This window comes from Suncus etruscus, chromosome 18 (assembly GCF_024139225.1).
Source record: "Suncus etruscus isolate mSunEtr1 chromosome 18, mSunEtr1.pri.cur, whole genome shotgun sequence".
NCBI classification, from domain to species: Eukaryota; Metazoa; Chordata; class Mammalia; order Eulipotyphla; family Soricidae; genus Suncus; species Suncus etruscus.
In genome coordinates this window covers 56,178,310-56,197,345 of record NC_064865.1, presented here as the reverse complement: position 1 = coordinate 56,197,345, position 19,036 = coordinate 56,178,310, and the positions used below count along the sequence as shown (strand labels likewise).

Below are 19,036 nucleotides of genomic sequence, written 5' to 3'. Positions count from 1 at the left end.
TCCCCTAGGAAACCATTCTGTGTGGCCCAGACCCAAGTCTTGGTATCTTTTGTACCTTTACTGCTTGCTTTGCTGGTTGCTTTTGTTCCTTTATTGCTGTTTGTCACCAGGTTGAGAATAGCTCTGTTCCCCCCCCCCCACCCCCTATAGAGAAAGAACCTGGGAAGACTAAAGGCCCTACAGTGGCAGGAGAAGCAATTCAACGAACTTTTAGGAAACAGTGCAAGCTCTTCTTATTCTTGTCTTGCTTCAGAGATGAACCCAAGGCCACATCCTATTTCCCAAGGTAAGAGTGAGACAAGCAACAAAATTTTCCCAAGTGGAGTAGTTGCTTTTGGTTAGCATTTAAATAGGTGAATTCCAAAGGAGCATTGTCAAGGTTTTGAACAATGGGAAAATCATTAGTTTTATGATTAAAAAAAATAAATCTCAAGAACCTGGGAAGAAGGCCATAGGGTCCTACGCTCAAGTAAGAAAGTAAAGGCCCGAGGTAGCTGTGACCTCGTGGCGCAACGGTAGCGCATCTGACTCCAGATCAGAAGGTTGCGTGTTCAAGTCACGTCGGGGTCAAGTGGGCTTCACGTTTTGAACTCCGAGCAAGTGTTTGAGGGATGAGTTTGTTATTTGCTCTTTGCCCCTTATCAAACTCACCCCTAGTATTCTTGATTTCCTGTTATTAATTAGTCCTTCTTATCTTTATTCCTGCTTCCTGTCCGAAGGATTCCAGGACGGCCGGCAATCACTCTTGATTCCTCTTCTCTACTTCCTAATTAGAGTCGAGACTAGGCGAGTCTAACATCCTGAAATGTTCTATTTTCTCTTCATCACAACCATGGCCTCTTCTTTCTCTATCAGCAGTTCCAGTCCCAAAGATTGACTTGAGTTTCCTCAACTCCTCTTCCCAGATCTCTTGCTCAGCTAAAGTGGTTCCCTTATTATGGTTGTCTTCAGATGCAAATCTTATCCCGATAGATCCTTGCTGGAAACCAAATAAACAAACCAAAGTAGACCCAAGGTGAACAAAGTAGTCCTTCTGTCTGTCCATCTGTCCATCCATCCATCCATCCATCCATCCATCCATCCATCCATCCATCCATCAATCATCCAGCCATGCATTCATCTATCCACTATCTATCTATCTATCTATCTATCTATCTATCTATCTATCTATCTATCTATCTATCTATCTATCTATCTATCTATCTATCTATCTATCTATCTATCTATCTATCTATCTACCTACCTACCTACCTACCTACCTACCTACCTACCTACCTATCTATCTATCTATCTATCTATCTATCTATCTATCTATCTATCTATCTATCTATCTATCTATCTATCTACTATCTACCTACTTATCTATCATTCTATCATCTATCTACTACCTACCTACCTATCTATCTATCATTCTATCCCTCTATCTTTTTCTATCTACTGTCTATCTACTATCTATCCCCCTGTCTCTACTATCTATCTATATCTACTATTTTTCTATCTCTCCATTTACTACCTATCTATCTACTATCTACCTCGATCTACTATCTATCTATCTATCTATCTATCTATCTATCTATCTATCTATCTATCTATCTATCTATCTATCTATCTATCTATCTATCTATCTATCTATCTGTCTGTCTGTCTGTCTGTCTGTCTGTCTGTCTGTCTGTCTGTCTGTCTGTCTGTCTGTCTATGTGGGGCTAAAGAGATAGTCCAGTGTGTGGGGAGTTTGCCTTTCACCCTGTAGAATGGGATTGGATTCCCCAGTACCACATATTGTCCTCTAAGCCTCATCAAGTGTGATCCTTGAGAGGGGTCAACCCTAAGCACTGCCTTGTGTGGCCTAAAACAATGCAATCAAGCAAACAAACAGTATCCGCTATGCAGGCCTTTTATCAATTCCTCAAAACCGTGTGCTTCCGCGGCGGAGCCTTTGCACTGGCCTTTTCTTGGGTAAGGGGCTTCCCTGTGTGATTCAGACCCTCATATTCCAGGGATCCACTGAAACAAACTGCCAGCATATCCAAGCAAGCATTTCTTTTTCGTTCATAGACAGCAAGTTTTCATTTATCACATTCTCTCAAACCATCTACAGTGGCAGAAAGGGGAGAAGACAGAAGAAAAATGGGTTAGAGAAGGTGTGAGAAGAGAATTCTCAGGCCCAAGAAAAACCAGTGATTGAGATCCTTGTTAGCACTTGATTTGTATTATTATAAAAGACTTGGGTCCCGCTTAGCCACTTGAACTCCAGACACACAAAAACTGTGAGACTGTAATTGTTGTTTTAAGCCACTAATCTGTTTTACAGCAAATATAGTGACAGCATTTTACCTTAGAATCATCTTCTTAGCGGTGTCTACCAAGACTAAAATATATCATGACCCTATCCAATACTATACAAATACTCACTTGGAAAGACTCATCAAAATTCTCAGTAAATAGTTCAACTTTGCCCCATTACCCCTCCATCACATACACACAATTAAAATGCAGTTAATCTACCCTGGTCTAAAAACCTCAATTTTATTTTAATTTTAAAAACCTTAATTTAATTTTTATTTTGGGTAATATTTCCAGAAGGCAACATTTAACAATAGTAATACAAATTGAGAAAAGGGAGAAAATAATAAAGATTTACAAAATATCACACACAACTAGCACAAGAACTATGCGCTTTATGGTGAAATTATTATAAAAGAAATAAAGTCAAAACTTTGACTTTCAGTGATTCAGTAAAAAGTCACATGTAAAAATATTGCACGAAGTAAATCAGCCCCTGAGATTAAGCTGGTGCTTAATTCTATTTTTCAAGTGACTTTTACAGAAAGCCTTTAATTTACCACCTCTAGAGGCAGAAGAAAAGAACTCACAAATCATTTAACTCTGTCAATTTTCCCCCTCTCTCCCAGCCTGCCCAGGCCTGTATTATTCTGTTGCTAGGATGCCAAAATGCATTCTTCAAGATCTAAATTAATTGCTTCTCCTTTAAGATCTATATTAATAGTTCTCTATTCTAAAAGAGAGTTGGAAAGGGAACTCTAATAGAGACTTGAAAAACTGCCTGTTTTTTTAGGTTTTCAAAAACAAAAATCCATTACATTCCTGAAACCCAAAAGCAAAACTCGCTCAAGATTTTAACTGATTATTATTATTATTATTATTTCTGTATTGACTTTTTCTCTCCAGACAGACAGAAAGGCCCTTTAAAAACATGAGCCATCACTCCTGTTTATTTACAGGTCACTTTTGGTTTTTGTTTTCTAAATGTGATCTCAGCAACTGGAGGTGATTCTCTTCCTGGGATTTTGAGTTAGAAACAGGATTGGGGATAACTCTCACTTCCAGCCTTTTACCGCATTATTTATTCTTCTCTAATGATGCTGTACACTTCAAACTGTACAACAGCAGATGAACCACAAAACAACAACTTCAATTTAGGTCACTAAATGGCCTTTACCTTCTACAAGATTTTGTTAGAGTTTGTTTTAAGTATTGAGATGGAGTGGAGCGGGGTAGGACATGGGGAAGTAGATCATAGGTTCCCCAGAATATTTAGCAATAGTTGTTTTTTCTAATGAATTTAGGAAAAGCTTAAGGGGAACAAAAGAAAAAACTATTTGCTTGCAAGCTAGAAATAAGGCAACAGACCTTATGAGGGCAAATAGGAGCCACTTTCTCCATCGGGCATTGGTGGTTCAGTGGTAGAATTCTCGCCTGCCACGCGGGAGGCCCGGGTTCGATTCCCGGCCAATGCAACAGCTCTTTTTCTTTTTTTCCCCTCTTGAGGGAGGAAACTCCTTTGAAATACTCCTTAAAGCTCTTTAGCATGCATTTTTTCCCCAAATATTTGAAAAGTGATCTTTATTATGTTTTGATCTCCCCTGCTAAGTGACTAAATTAGGAGAGAGCATGTCTGGTAGGAATGGTGAATTGGAAAACATTTCAAAAATTTCAAACACACACACACACACACACACACACACACACACACACACACACACACACACACACACACACACACACAGACACACACAGAATTTTCTGTACCTTGAATGAGATTTGGAAAGCCCACTTTTCTGGACTAGCAGAGTGGCGCAGCGGAAGCGTGCTGGGCCCATAACCCAGAGGTCGATGGATCGAAACCATCCTCTGCTATGAACGTTTTAAGATTCTTTGTTAAAACTGGAAAACAATTTTAGAAATTGGGCCAATCTATCACTGTCCACCAGTGTGCAAGCAAATCCGGGAGCCCCCGAAGCAATTATTTATCCCTTTCAGTCTAAACCTTATGTTTGGAACTTCTTGGGTCAGTAATCTCAGATTTCATCACCAACACACCGGCTATGGATTGACATAGAATCTTCAGATGGTTTTTCAGAGCTGGACGCCAGAGAAGTGACCTAAGGAATGGGCAGTAACTGCTGATATCTCTTTTTTTATTTTTTGCACTCTTCACCGTTTTTCATGAAGATAGGACATGTCAGAAGATGCATCAGAATAAACGTTCATGAGTTTTAAAAAGAAATGAGTTTGCACCCAGGCGTATATTCCTCATGGGAATATATCTAGCCCTCGATTGCAGTTGTGTAGTCGTGGCCGAGTGGTTAAGGCGATGGACTTGAAATCCATTGGGGTCTCCCCGCGCAGGTTCGAATCCTGCCGACTACGAAGCTGTATTTTCTTGCCAGCTACAGCAGCACCTGTTGGAACCAGCTGTCAACAGACGTTGCAGGAACCAAATACCTTTTCCCGCCCCCAGGTGTTTTCGTCATCGATTCTGCCAAAGGGGAAGCAGGAAGTCTTCAGTCTACAAAGAGGCCCAAGTGTCTTGGAGACTTATTTTGTGGCTACAAAAAAGCAGGAAATAGCTCCCAGTTTCTAATTCATTTGGGATCACATCCCACGCCCCAGATTTCTTCTACATCTTCTCCTACCCTAATTGTTCTGCTTCAGGTTTTTCCTACCGCAGCACTTCTAGCAAATGCAATATGTCAAACAAAATATTGGTGCTTGCAATCAATGTGCCAAACAACAACAACAACAACAACAACAACAACAACAACAAAAGTCCAGTCCTGCTGGAGCCCTCTTTTTATTTTTATTTTTATTTTTTATCTTCCTTCTAGAAAGTGCAATTGTAGAAAGGAAACATTTGATATGATTTTCAAAACTGCATCAGATGTGGGCTGGACCTTATTAAAGCAAACCTTAAATGGAGTATTGTTTGCTGCATCTTTCAGCAATCTGCCTATGAATATGAATAGTAAGACATGTGACAAAATATGTTTTACTATAGAAGTGATTAATAAGAATAATAAGAATAAGACAGCGAAAATATTTAAACAGCCTCAAACAAAACAAAACACAAAACCTCCCCCCCCCAAAAAAAAACCCTTAGTGTCTAAAATCTCCAGTGTGTTTCTATTTTATATCTAACTTTTTCCTTCTTGCATTTTTTATTCCTGAAGGTCCTCAAGAGATGGGTCAGTGGGGACACTTTATTCTGTGAATCCAGGCAGGATTCATGGCCCAGGAGAGAATTTCCCTTAATGTAATTTTGATCTGGTTAAAAAAAAAATCAATATTTTCTCTAAGGCCCTGGAAAATAAATCCTCAAAGAAAGCTAAATTCTGTGCTGCAGGTGGAAGTAAAATTTACTTCTTTGTTGTCTTTCCCGATGTGACATCGCAGATTTAAAATAAATGTTAATAAACCCGATGGAAATAGTCATTTTCTTTACAAAAGTTTCCAAGAAATTGTATGCGAGTTCGGCCCCATGGTGTAATGGTTAGCACTCTGGACTTTGAATCCAGCGATCCGAGTTCAAATCTCGGTGGGACCTGCTATAACTTTTAAAATCAGACAAGGCGGTAACCCAAATACTCCCAAATTCTGGTAAAAACAATAAAAATTCTGTTGAAAAAAAAAAAAAAATACTGAATATCTCACCCGTGGCGTCAGTTTGAGTTACTGGTTTCCAAAGCAAACTGGGTCTGGCTCTAGAGTGCTTGTGTTTCTGTTTTTGGGAGTTCCCCACTATTAGGGATGCAATACTTTTGGGGGTGGGTTGCAATACTTTTGGGGGTGGGTTGTAATACTTTTGGGGGAGGGTTGCACCCTACGATGCTTAGGAGCGATTTCTGACTCTGAATACAGTTATTTTTCTATGGATCTTTCGGAAATGAAGATTCTAGACTGCAAAAAGATTGATTCTTTGATCAATATTGGAGATAAAATGAATATTAAAGATGCTTCAATTTTTCACTCTTTGGTTAGGCCCCATGGTGTAATGGTTAGCACTCTGGACTTTGAATCCAGCAATCTGAGTTCAAATCTCGGTGGGACCTTTTTCTGCCTGATCCCTGAATGCTGAAGCACCTGGGTCTATAACCTACTTAGGTGCATAGTATAAATATAATTTTCTTTCTGTTCTCAAAGGAGCAAAGTTGGATTTTTTTTTAATTCTTCTCTTGCATCTGCTAAGCTTTCTACAATAGCCCCTTTCCTGCTTCCCAGAGCCTCTCTAATTATTTGCTTAAGGTCCACGTATGACTTCCTTCCCCTTCTCATGCCCAAATATGAAGGGAAACTGCACCAGCAAGTTCCTCATGGGAGGAAACTATTGCTAGCACTCTGGGCCTTGAAATCAGCAGTTTGTGTGGAAGATTTCTTGGGTGGGGTGGTGGGGGTCTCATCTGGGAGAAATCCTTTTGCAGTTCTCTTCACTCATTAGCTCATCTGAGCATACATTTGGATGCACACTTGAATTAGCAGTTAACTCAGAAAAGGCTTCCCTATGGGAGGAAAATGGTCTTTGACTTTCTCCTCTGTTCTATATTACTCCCACTACACTTGATGTCTCCCCTAAACATGTCCCCCATTTTTTATTCCGGACCTACTTCCTTAAAATCAGGTTAAGTTAGAATCCTGCCCTCAAGCTTATGTTTAGACAAGTTCATGTTAAAGATGTATATTGATGAGACTGACTAAGGTCTTTTCTTTCTTGGAGCCTACTGAAAGTATTCCATTCTAAGGATGAACATAGTCCCAGAAAGGTGCCTTTATTATTTTGAATGATAAGTTGGTCTTTTATAAGTACATATCAAGTCTTCTAGCAAGAATCCAATAACAACCAAAAAAGAAAAAAAAAAAGACTCTTTTGGGTTTTGATTTTGTTTTATGGGCTATATTCCTCCATAGACTTCTTTGTATTCTTCTTTTTCTCTGCATTTGGGCCACACCTGACAATATAGGGGTATTGCTGGCTTTGCACTCAGGAATCACTCCTGACAATGCTCAATGCTGGGGATAGAACCCAGGTTGACTTACATGTCAGGTAAGCACCCTCCTCCCCACTGTACAATGGCTATTATTATTCTATACAGTCTATTCCTTTGCTTTGCATCTCTATCTAGATTCCACAGAATATAGAGGTCAGTGGGACCCTTAATTTCTTGTGTTAACTGTCTCCAGTTTAGAAATGTCTTAGAAATGTTCTTTTAAGGATAGCAAGAGAATAGCCCCATGAACTCACTCCTCTTCTGGCCTTTAAACAATCTTCAAGAAACTTCTTGTGCCGATTCAGTCCTAGTCATGGGAATGTCTCAGAACTTCCATGCGTGTTTTTCTTTTTAATTTCTGGTATATGATTTATTTGCTTACTGTGAGTGGATATAAGAAGATGCAGATCAAGTTGTCGTCAGGGTTGAGTTCTTTCTTTTGCGGTGTCCAGGAAAACCTTTTTTTTCTTGCTCTATTTAGCTTCCAATGGCCCTTTCCTTTCCTTTTCTGCCTCCCAAATGCCTTAGAATCTTATCTCCTTTGAGTCTCCTTGGAAAATCAAGGATCATTCTCAGTTTAATGATATCTGCAAAGTCTTCTTTACTATGTAAAGTGATAGATTTGCAAATACTGGAAAGTAGAATTTAGACTTACTTTGGAGGCCAATTTTCAATCTTTTAAAGCAGCCAGTGCTATTTTGGAGTAACTGGAGAGTAGGCCCCTTTGTTTAGTTCGAGTAATTTTGAAGAGTGGGCACCCTTGTTTGGTTCCTTATTTTTAAAGAAAAGCTTATATCTTTTTGTTTTAAACCATGATTATTAGCTGTGAGTTTGTCTTATATAACTTGTATTTCCTTTTAAATCGTTCCTTTTCTGCCAATTTGTTGAGGAGGAGGGGACCTTTCTTTTCTCCTGCTGAGTTTTCTTTATTTCAATTTTTATCACAAAACCTGACATGACAAACAAAACACATGAAAATGATGTTTGCTGCACTTTTGCACTGTAGTAAGCAGAACTCACTGTAGGGAGCCAGATTCTCCCTCACAGCCTTGGCATAAGCCCAGCCATCTTGTAGCAAACTGCCATTTTCTAACAGGCCTGTCCTTTAGTTGAGCTATACATTGTGTACGTGCCAACTGGCCAGGAGTTGACGCAGATCAAAAGAACCAGAAGGTCACACTCTTCTGGCTCAGAAAACTCAGATCTATAGAGAGAGCATTTGGTGTGCTAATAGGATGTTCCTCAAGAAAGTTGTATCAAATTAACAGGCACATGCCAAACCTTTTGAACTGCATGCTTGACAAATGCATGCTTGACAAATGTTTGCATTGTCTCCTCCTCCCTTTGTGTAAAAACTATATAAGTCATGGCATTTCAAAAATAAATTGAAGCCATAATCAGAATCCTTGGTGGTCCCCTTTTTCCCCACCCATTTTTTTTTTACAGGTGCAGAGCCTTTCCACGACCACGAATAAACTGAAGCGGCAGGCCGGCACAACCCACCACCATCCTGGTGTCAATGCCACACAGAGCTAATTCAGCCAACTAGAGGCATGTCATGATTTTGGTTGGAGGGCAGAACAGTAACCAACAATGACAGTGCTAACTTATCACTGGGATTCCATTTCACTGTCTGTCCAAACAAACCAAGCAAAGAGAAACACAGAGTCCTAAATGGTGGCAAAATAAAGTCGGAAACCTTTGGCTAGATATTGTCATCCACCTCCCTGGGAACATGCCCTCTCCCTGCCAACTTGCCCTCTCCCTGCCAACTTCCTCACTCACTCACCCACGGGCCTCGCTGGAGAAGTGACTGGTTTTTCCTAGAAGGCGGCCACTGGGCTGGCATCCAGCTAAGAGAGAGCTCAGCTAAGGCATCTCCAGCAACGATCAATATTACACGATTCATTTCATCCATTCGCTTTGAAGATGCAGGTTTTATTTATTTATTTATTTGTTTATTTTGAATATGTAGCTTTTAAGACAACCAATTTGATTTAGGGGAGAAAAAAATAAAGAAAGCAGTTGCTCCCTTTGTCTTCCCATTTCCCTTTGGAAGGTGGATTTTGTGCTTTTTATGCAATTATTTATTTCCTGATAAATCCTCTTTTTCATTTTCTGTGCATCAAAGCAAAAACCGTTTGCAGAGAGAGAGCAAAAGCAGCGATTGCATTTAGGAGAATACACTTGAAAACAAACATTACATAATGCAGCTCTGCTAAGGGAGACGGCATAATCGTTATCGGAGAGGAGCCCTGTAGGTGACGAGGTGGCCGAGTGGTTAAGGCGATGGACTGCTAATCCATTGTGCTCTGCACGCGTGGGTTCGAATCCCATCCTCGTCGTCCAAGGCCTCCTTCCTGTGTGAGGTTCAGTTTTATCTTTGAGACACAGCAAAAACAGTTAAAAACACATCTACCTTATTGGATCTTTTCTAAGAACACGAATTGACCGTCAGTTTTATTTTATTCCCTCACCAATGAGAGCCCCCCACAACCCTTATTTTGTGAACCCCAACTCCTCACCTCCAAACAGCTGCAAAAGACACTCACCTCTGTCTCTTTCACTTTAGTTCCTGGTGGTGATGGTTTGGAATCTGGTCCAGCTTTTCAACTCCAGGTAAGTTCCCAGATCCAGGGTTCTTGCCCCTAATGCATCAAGGTCCCCTGACTGTCACCTGTCAGTCTGATTAATTTGCTGTGACACCCCCAACCCCAATTCCTAACCTCCCAGCTCTGCTTTTGCTCACGCGGTTTCTTTTCTCTCCTGGCGAGTCTCTGCTGCTCCCTTTTGGCAAGATGCTTTAAGCACAGACTCTATTTCTTTGATCATCTCCTTTTTTCTGTTAAGTTTTCAGTGCAATTCATGCTAAAAGCTGTTATAAATTTTTAGTGCAGAGTTGCTTAAGAGTTTCATTTGGTCCTGTTATTAAAATCACCCTTTAGTTAGTAAGAAACGTAGCCAGGACCCAGGGACACAGAAATATTTGTAGGAAAGGTAGAGAGATTCATGTTTATCACTTGCCTTGCAGATTCAGAGAGAGCATAAGATTAGGCTTCCTGTTGTTAAACAATCACGTAATTAAATTTTTGTTAGTAAGTATCATGGGATCCCAGTTCTTCAAAGAAGATAAGAAGGCAGCCAGGTGGTTAGTCAATTATTTTTTTTTTTTTTTTAAATCAGGTCCAGATTTTGAAGTTGAGAACTTGATTTTGGATATCTAAAAAGTCCTCTGATGGACACTTCTATGCCAGCAGATTTTCCACAGCTTCATGGTATAGGTTATTGAACTTGTGGCAGAGCCTGTGTTCCAATCTAGTGGGACCATTTTCTCCAAACCTTCACAATGGAACTATTTCCCCCTGCATTTCTATTCCAGAGAGGAAAGAAGAATGTGTTGAGCAGTAAAGGACCCCACATCTTTGATTTCTCTTGCAGTGTTTCCAGACCAAGCATTTGCATCACCTCATAACTGCCCCCATAAGCTCGTCTCTGGTCTCTTCTGCTTGTGATGTATTCAACATCTCTCCTCACTTCATTCAGCATCTCTGCTAAAAGTTCCAGGTTACAAGGGACTTCACATGACAGGCAGTTAATAGCTTTTTTTTCCCTCCCCTCTTCCTCCTCCCCCATGATAGCTTGTTTTTAACACAAAGTTTCCAAGACTTTTACATAAATAAAAGTTGAATATATATAAGAAAAGGCTAATAGTAGGTAAAAAATGAATAAGTTTTCATTGCCAATGCTGGTTTCTTTTCTTACTCCTGTATTCAAGTTCCTAATTTAGTTTTTTTTTTTTTTGCAAGATCTTTCTGAAAATAAATAAATAAGTAAAAAGAGCAGGATAAAAGGGAAACGATGATTAAAAACAGTCCATCTCTATACTAGCAGCCCGGGGGGGGGGGCAAGGAGGGGGATATGGGATGCATACTGGGAACAGGGTGGAGAGAAGACAACATTGCTGCTGGGAATGCCCCTGATTCAATGTCACTATGTATCTAAAATATTACTGTGAAAGATTTGTAATCCCCTTCGGTCGAAATAAAAACGTAACCACGAAGGGATTCGAACCCTCAATCTTCTGATCCGAAGTCAGACGCCTTATCCGTTAGGCCACGTGGTCCCCGCTAGCTATAGTTGCCATAACACTTAAGAAGAATAATGAGCACTTGGGCCCCCTTAGGCTGCCGAGTACCACTCTGCAACACAGAGCAAAAAGCAAATGCACCCCAAGCCCCCCGCTTTTTATTTTTCCTAGGAAAAATAAAATTTATGAGTATTTTTGGAACCAGGAATGAGATATGATAAGTTAAGTAACAAGTATATAGGTATCCTTGGAAAGCAAAGTATTTTACTTCATGACTCTGAGCACAAAATCTGTAGCTATGCAGTGGGAAAACATCAGTATTTGTCTGTATTGCACTTTGTCTGCACTGAAAGATTTTTTTTCTTTTCTCTCTTTCTCGTGTTTTCTCTCCCTTCCTCTTTTCCTCTTTCCTTCTTTTTCATTCATAACATTTGATAAAAAGTGCTTAATTAAAAACGTGCTGAATAGCACACATATATAAAAACTCAAGATATATAAAATTATATGATTATATTATATACCGAAAATTATTTATGAAGGTGATCTGATCTGTAATGTGGTATGTGTTTAATTAATACTACTGAAGTCTGACTAAGGACTTCTATTTTCCTGAAAGCAGGAAGATGGTGGTTAATGAGTCATGGGAAGTTGAATTCTGGAGGTGTGCTAAAAGGGTTTGTGGATACAATTCTCGAAGTGTGTTTAAAGGGTTTGATGGGACTGAGGGTACAAGAGAAATAGAAATCTCATATGGTGCTCCAAGATTTTTTTACTGTAACAGCAAAGTTTTTACTTACTGAGATTGGGAAGAATGAAGTGTGGAAATTTGGGGTGAGGGAAACTCTGTTTGGGGCCTGAGATGCCTCAGTGGCTGGAGCACGTGCTTTGCTTTCAGGAGCCCACATAGGCCCCCTGAACTGTGTCCCAGAAAAGGGGAGTAAATAACCTTTAGCACTGTTGGTGTGACTCCAAAACAAAAGAGCAGAACAAAAGAAAGAAAGAAAGAAAGAAAGAAAGAAAGAAAGAAAGAAAGAAAGAAAGAAAGAAAGAAAGAAAGAAAGAAAGAAAGAAAGAAAGAAAGAAAGAAAGAAAGAAAGAAAGAGAGAAAGAAAGAAAGAAAGAGAGAGAGAGAAAAAGAAAGAAAGAAGAAAGAAAGAAAGAAAGAAAGAAAGAAAGAAAGAAAGAAAGAAAGAAGAGAGGGAGGGAGGGAAGAAGGAAGGAAGGAAGGAAGGAAAGAAGAAAGAAGGAAGGAAGAAAGAAAGAAAGAAGAAAGAAAGAAAAAAAGAAAAAGAAAGAAAGAAGAAAGAAAGGAAGGAAGGAAGAAAGAGGAAAAAGAAGGAAAGAAAAAAATGAAGAAATAACAGAAAAAAGAAAAGGAAGAAAGGAAGGGAAGAGAAAGAAGAAAGAAAATGAATATGTTCAATATTCAAAATCTTGGTGAAAAATGGAGAAAAGTGCAGAATGGTCAAATTAAACACATATACAATTTATGACTGATAAAGGTATATTATTAATATATTGAATAATAAGTCTGTACTTAGGCCACATACAAATAGCACAAAAACTCAGCCCTTATCGATCTGACAGACTAGCTACAGTGATGATGAATCTCCTCACAAAAGCATCTGCCTCGCATTCATTGGCCTCATCTATCTAACAAGTAGCTCGCTTTTCTTCCAAAATGCAGATAACCCGCTTCTTAGTGATCCTCTACTTCATGTACGTAAAATAACATCATCACCCAATGACTCTGTAAAAAAGCATTTATCTGCAGAATTATATGTAAAAGAAAATAAAGCCACATTTCAGCTTCCTTTCCTGTCCTCAGTCCTACATTCAGGGCACTTCAGCATTTTTCATTTATTTATTTATTTATTTATTTATTTATTTATTTATTTATTTATTTATTTATTTATTTATTTATTTAATTTTATTTTCCAGGTTTTCTAAGGCCATACAGAGCTGTTATGATCAGCAATAACAATAGCAATAACAATATTTATCCAGGAACCTGGATAAATAGAAACAAAGACATTTTTTTAAAAAGGACATATGGATGTCACTCCTTACGTTTGAAAAGTGTTTGCTCTTTTATTTTCAAAATATTATTTAAAAAGTGATTTTTGTTCAAAAAGATTCCAATGTTTAGGTCATTGAATAAGAAATAAAAGTGAAGCTAGCAGAGGATGGTTTCGATCCATCGACCTCTGGGTTATGGGCCCAGCACGCTTCCGCTGCGCCACTCTGCTGAGCACGCTTGCTGGAGTCCTGGAATTCCCTTTCATGTCAATCAGAGGCCAATCATGGCCCCTTTCACGACCCAGTGATATTTATTGACACTTGCTGCTTATTGCGTGTGCTCAATTAGTTGTTTCCCGAATCAAAGCTCAACAGGCTAAGAGCAGAAAACGGTGGATTCCTCCAGAGGCCAGTAGCTGAGAACAGAGGCGAGAGATGGCGAGAGGTTTGCTAGAGTTTGCTAGTGAGGCGAATCACAGGGAAGAGAAAAGAGGCCAGGGGGAGGTGGACGGGCGTAGAACCAATGCCGAAAGTTGCCCAAAGGAAACAGAACACACGCGGGCAGGATCTGCACCGTGGACTCAGGAGCGTCTTCATTTCGTCTTGGGTTAAGAAATCCCTTTTGGTTAGATTTCCCCAGGGGGTGGCGGAAGCTTTGCAGTCGGCACTGTATTATTTTATTTTATTTATTTTACTTAATTTTCTTTGCTTTGCTTTATTTTATATTTTATTTATTTTATTTTTCTTTGCTTTACTTTATTTTATTGTTTATTTATTTTACTTTATTTTATTATATTTTACTTTGCTTTACTTTATTTTATTGTTTATTTATTTTACTTTGCTTTTTTATTGATTTATTTTATTTTACTTTGCTTTACTTTATTTTATTGTTTATTATACTTTATTTCTTTCTTTCTTTTATTTTACTTTGCTTTATTTTATTGTTTATTGTACTTTCTTTCTTTTATTTTACTTTGGTTTACTTTATTTTATTGTTTATTTTATTTTACTTTATTTTACTTTGCTTTACTTTATTTTATTGATTTTATTTTACTTTATTCTACTTTGCCTTACTTTATTTTATTATTTCATTTTATTTTTTTCATTTAATTTCACTTTATGATTTCATTGTACTTTTTCATTTCATTGCTTTATTTTATTTTATTAGGTTTTTGGGTCCCACCAGGTGGCGCTCAGGGGCTACTCGCTCCCGGTTCCTTTGCAGCATTTAGCGCCAGGTGGGCTCGTCCTTCAAAGCGCCTTTGCAGGAGGAACCGGACAAGGCAGAGACGTCTTCGCCGCAGGTTACTGCCCTTCCGGCCTGACAGGCCTTTGTGCCTTCGCCCTCAAGGACCCTGAGAGGCAAATGAAACCATTAAAGAACGTGAAACTCCTTATTCCCTGATTGCCAAAAGATGATCATTCTAGTCAGCTGGGTCGACCTCAAGCTCCCTCCCAGTGTCAGACTGGGGCGGGCCTACTTGCTCGTGACGTCACCACGGCGCGAGTCGAGAGGGGCGGGACTCGGGGGCGGAGCGACGCTGGCGTGCACGGCGCAGTCCTCAATTAGGTCCGCCAGTCTCGCATATAAAGGCAACTCCTCGCGCCGAATCCTCACTTGGTTTCTGACGTCGGCTGCAGCATGTCTGGAAGAGGCAAAGGCGGGAAGGGCCTGGGCAAGGGCGGCGCCAAGCGGCACCGCAAGGTGCTGCGCGACAACATCCAGGGCATCACCAAGCCCGCCATCCGCCGCCTGGCCCGCCGCGGCGGCGTCAAGCGCATCTCGGGGCTCATCTACGAGGAGACCCGCGGCGTGCTCAAGGTCTTCCTGGAGAACGTCATCCGCGACGCCGTCACCTACACCGAGCACGCCAAGCGCAAGACCGTCACCGCTATGGACGTGGTGTACGCGCTCAAGCGCCAGGGACGCACCCTCTACGGCTTCGGCGGCTAAGCTGTCACCCTGACTCCCTCGACACAACTCCCAAAGGCCCTTTTCAGGGCCGCCCACATGTCTCAGTTAAAGGAGCGAGTAATTTCTTGATTGAAAAGGACCTGAACTTTTATTAAAAGGCGTCAGCAGCACCCCTCAACTGGCACCAAATAATGCCATATGGCAACTGTAAATAAAAGCACCAGGTTGGTTTGCAAGTTGTCTTTTTACGGCCTAGTTTTTGCTTTCCTTTAGTAACGAGATATTTGTATTTTGGGAACTGGTTGTGCTCTTGTGGGTTAGATTCGGCTCAGGTGTGCACCGCACCCAGATTGTCTTCATGGTTCCGGAGTTAAGATGGCGCCGTTTTGGGGCACAAAGGGACACCCCACCCCCTCTTGCCCCAACGGTGGCGCTTAGCGGTGAGTTGAGAACAAAGGCTCCTCAGTGCACCAGCCGTCCCCGGGGTTCCTTGCTTGGCGGTTGGTGATGTGTCCCGCTGCACTGAATCTAGATATTTCTTGCACTTTTTATGGAATCTTGGAGCAGTGGAGGATTATATTTTGGTGATATTTTTTTTTTCTGACACGTTAAAAACAAACGTGATCGATGAAGAAAAAGTGTATGGGCATTGATGTTTTCTACTAGTTTAATTTACCACTAGGAAAAGCAGATTTTCCCATGGTCACAGTTAACTAAAAGTTTTATTATTTAGTCCATATTTTTAAAACAGCCCTTAATTTTCGGAGATCTTTTTTCCTCAGGAGATATTTCTATTTGGTAATGCCTCCAGTTTCTTCCCAATGCTTTTCTCTCTTAATCCACATTCTGTTTTGTTTGAGTAATTATTTTGTAGGACAGACTGGTAATTTTTGTTTTGTAGGACAACTGATCTGAGGTGTTGGTTTTGCAGATCTGTAACTTGTAATTCGTTCCAGCCAGAATTGATAACCATAGACTCAAAAACAACACTTTTTTTTTTTTGTCAAAGAGCAATAGCTCGTAGAGTATTTGTACTTAAAAATGTATCACCACAAGATCATGTTACATCAGGTTTTACCCAGTTCAGCAAAGAGTATAGTCATTGGTTTATTAGAATGACTAGTACCTTTGTAAAATCACGTATTTTTATTTATTGACAGCTAGCAATCTGTAAGATGACTTTTGAAAGTTGAGAAAAATCATTAAAGAGTTCTGAATCTCATGTAAAATATGAAATTGTTCTTTAATATGAATAGAATCCGGGTCCGAGAGATAGCACAGCTGTAGGGCGTTTGCCTTGCATGTGGCCGACCCAGGAGGGACCTGGTTCGATTCCCAGCACCCATATGGTCCCCCAGTCTGCCAGGGGTGATTTCTGAGTGCTGAGCCAGGAGTAACCCCTGAGCATCACTGGGTATGGCCCTACAATCAATAAATAAAGTTGATTAAAAAATATGAACAATCATGTTCATGGAATTAAGGTACTAGCCTGGAAAATAAAAGGAATGGTAGTGTTCACTTAAAAATTAAAGTTGATGGTGGTGGCTGGAAGTTTACACTGGTGGTCCGACTGGTACCTGATCATATTCATCTATGAATAAGCTTGCAAATATTGTAAATAAGCTTGTGAATGGTGTTTTTTTAATATAATTTTTATTTTGATCATAGTGGCTTACATATTGTTGACAATAATATTTTAGGTACATATTTACATAAAATCAGGCGGGATTCCCATCACCAAATTGTCTTACCTCCCATATCCTCTTCCCTCACCCCCAGGGTTGCTAGAATATGTGGTCTCCTCTAGCCTACTACTTAGTAGTCTTGCACCTGTTTGGTCCTGGTGCCTCCCTTATTTCCCCCTCTAACTGGGGGGTGAATGGTGTTTTAATAAACAAAATAAAAAAATAAAGTTTCATATTGGCACTGTGCTCTGGGAATTGTTGCTGTGTCTAATATGGAACCAAAGACTTAAGGCCTTTATTTGGGCTGAGAAAGAGGGTGTACAAGTGTGTAAACATATGTGAGCATATGTGGCATTTGTTGCCATAAATCAGATGGTACTATTTACTATGGAGACCACTGCAATATAGAAAGGAGAGGGAGGTAAGATTTTACATGATACAGACATGGAAGGATTTATGTGATTGGAAACAAAAGATCGAGAAAGACACAAGGGTAATCGGAATAAAAGAACAAGAGGGAAAGCATAGAGTTGGAAAGGAGAGATGAGACCAAAGGTCGGAGACTGAGTAAGGTCTTGTGCAGCCTTGTTAAACCAATGCAGTATAGCTAGATAGGAACAAAACAATTTCAATTGTGAAACAGTTCTGAAGGACTATAAGATGGGAAAATGACTTGGAGTAAAGCTACAAAGTTAAGGGTGGGTGACATAAATCAGCAAGGAAAATAGTTGAATCCTAAGTACTGTGTGTGCTTCTCTCAGCTCTGTCAGGAGCGATCCCTAATCTCAGTCAGAGGAAAATAAGTGCAAATGGGCCCTTGCTTGCGGCCCAACAGCACCCCAGTCTACACGCTAAGTCCAGATTTATTTGGTATTTTGGCTTCTCATTTCAGGTTTATTCTGAATAAATTTGAGGTGATAACATTTCTTTTATGATGTCAATTCATAGCAACTGTGTTCCAAGTCTGTAGGCAAACCTTTTAGGTGGCTTTAGCTTTTCCTTATTTGGAAATTGATATTGTGAATAATGAATGGATGAATGAATGAATTCGGTTTTCGGGTCACATCTAGTGGTGCTCAAGGCTTACTCCTGGATCTGTACTCAGGGATCATACCTAGATGGGTTTAGGAGACCAAATGAGTATGTGCAATCCAGCCCATGCTAGCAGCTTACAAAGGTCACAAGCACCCCACCTATAGCAAACACCCTACCTATGGTACTCAGCAATGATTGTTTCTGTCTTCTTCATGTTTGAAAAGTGCAGCAAGTTAGTCAGATGCACAAACTTCCTAACCAGGAACTTAGGGAAAGGGAGCAGGACATCGTGTGACGAATGTAAGAAATGAATAAGCGGGGCCGGGCGGTGGCGCTAAAGGTAAGGTGCCTGCCTTGCCTGCGCTAGCCTTGGACGGACCGAGGTTCGATGCCCCGGTGTCCCATATGGTCCCCCAAGCCAGGAGCAACTTCTGAGCACATAGCCAGGAGTAACCCCTGAGCGTTACCGGGTGTGGCCCAAAAACCAAAAAAAAAAAAAAAAAAAAAAAAAAAAAAAGAAATGAATAAGCAGCTTTTTGTTGTTGTTGTTAGGTCCAGGATCCCTTTTTTATAGGCCAATACATGTAGTAACTGAGTTCTTCCTAATTTCCTAATTCTGGGCATAGTTAGTGTGGGTATCCCCCCCTCCCACCTGAATTTATCCCACCTGAATGATCAGAACTGTCCACACCTGAAATGGGCGGGTAGAGGAGTCTGCAGAGGGAGAGAGAGGGGATAAGGAGGGGAGGCATCACCAGGAGAGGCATCATCATCATCAAAGATTCAGCATCAGATTCAGTGTTAGTAATTGAGCATCACCGAAGCAGCAGCAGCAGTGGCATCACCAAAGGGACTTAGTCAGCCTGGAAGCCAGTTAGGAAGCCTGGAAAAAGCTGCTGAAAGGGACACAGAGGCCTAGAGAGCCCAGTAGGAGTGGAGAGGTAGCTGCTAGGAAAAGGCTTAGTATAGAGGCCATGTGAGGAGGTGTACATGGCGATAAGGGACTGTGAAA

General features: G+C 40.4%; 3 protein-coding genes and 9 non-coding genes across 12 annotated transcripts in view; 9 read left to right on the top strand and 3 right to left on the bottom strand.

Annotated features, from left to right (window-relative positions):
• The window catches only part of LOC125996117 (histone H2A type 1-B), a 949,462-nt gene that overhangs the window by 693,318 nt on the left and 237,108 nt on the right, over positions 1-19,036 (top strand). The gene's annotated exons all lie outside the window — the stretch shown is intronic.
• Positions 1-19,036, bottom strand: part of LOC125996127 (histone H2A type 1-C) — a 363,461-nt gene that overhangs the window by 185,066 nt on the left and 159,359 nt on the right. The gene's annotated exons all lie outside the window — the stretch shown is intronic.
• On the top strand, positions 499-570 carry TRNAW-CCA (transfer RNA tryptophan (anticodon CCA)). Its single transcript has one exon. It is a non-coding gene; the product is annotated as a tRNA-Trp (tRNA).
• Positions 3,688-3,758, top strand: TRNAG-GCC (transfer RNA glycine (anticodon GCC)). The gene has a single exon. It is a non-coding gene; the product is annotated as a tRNA-Gly (tRNA).
• Positions 4,087-4,158, top strand: TRNAM-CAU (transfer RNA methionine (anticodon CAU)). Its single transcript has one exon. It is a non-coding gene; the product is annotated as a tRNA-Met (tRNA).
• Positions 4,590-4,671, top strand: TRNAS-UGA (transfer RNA serine (anticodon UGA)). The gene has a single exon. It is a non-coding gene; the product is annotated as a tRNA-Ser (tRNA).
• On the top strand, positions 5,774-5,845 carry TRNAQ-UUG (transfer RNA glutamine (anticodon UUG)). The gene has a single exon. It is a non-coding gene; the product is annotated as a tRNA-Gln (tRNA).
• TRNAQ-UUG (transfer RNA glutamine (anticodon UUG)) lies at positions 6,279-6,350 on the top strand. Its single transcript has one exon. It is a non-coding gene; the product is annotated as a tRNA-Gln (tRNA).
• On the top strand, positions 9,547-9,628 carry TRNAS-GCU (transfer RNA serine (anticodon GCU)). Its single transcript has one exon. It is a non-coding gene; the product is annotated as a tRNA-Ser (tRNA).
• On the bottom strand, positions 11,334-11,406 carry TRNAR-UCG (transfer RNA arginine (anticodon UCG)). The gene has a single exon. It is a non-coding gene; the product is annotated as a tRNA-Arg (tRNA).
• TRNAM-CAU (transfer RNA methionine (anticodon CAU)) lies at positions 13,548-13,619 on the bottom strand. Its single transcript has one exon. It is a non-coding gene; the product is annotated as a tRNA-Met (tRNA).
• On the top strand, positions 15,003-15,407 carry LOC125996156 (histone H4). Its single transcript, XM_049765105.1, has one exon. It carries the CDS (start codon positions 15,032-15,034, stop codon positions 15,341-15,343), a length of 312 nt encoding a protein of 103 aa, XP_049621062.1. The 5' UTR covers positions 15,003-15,031; the 3' UTR covers positions 15,344-15,407.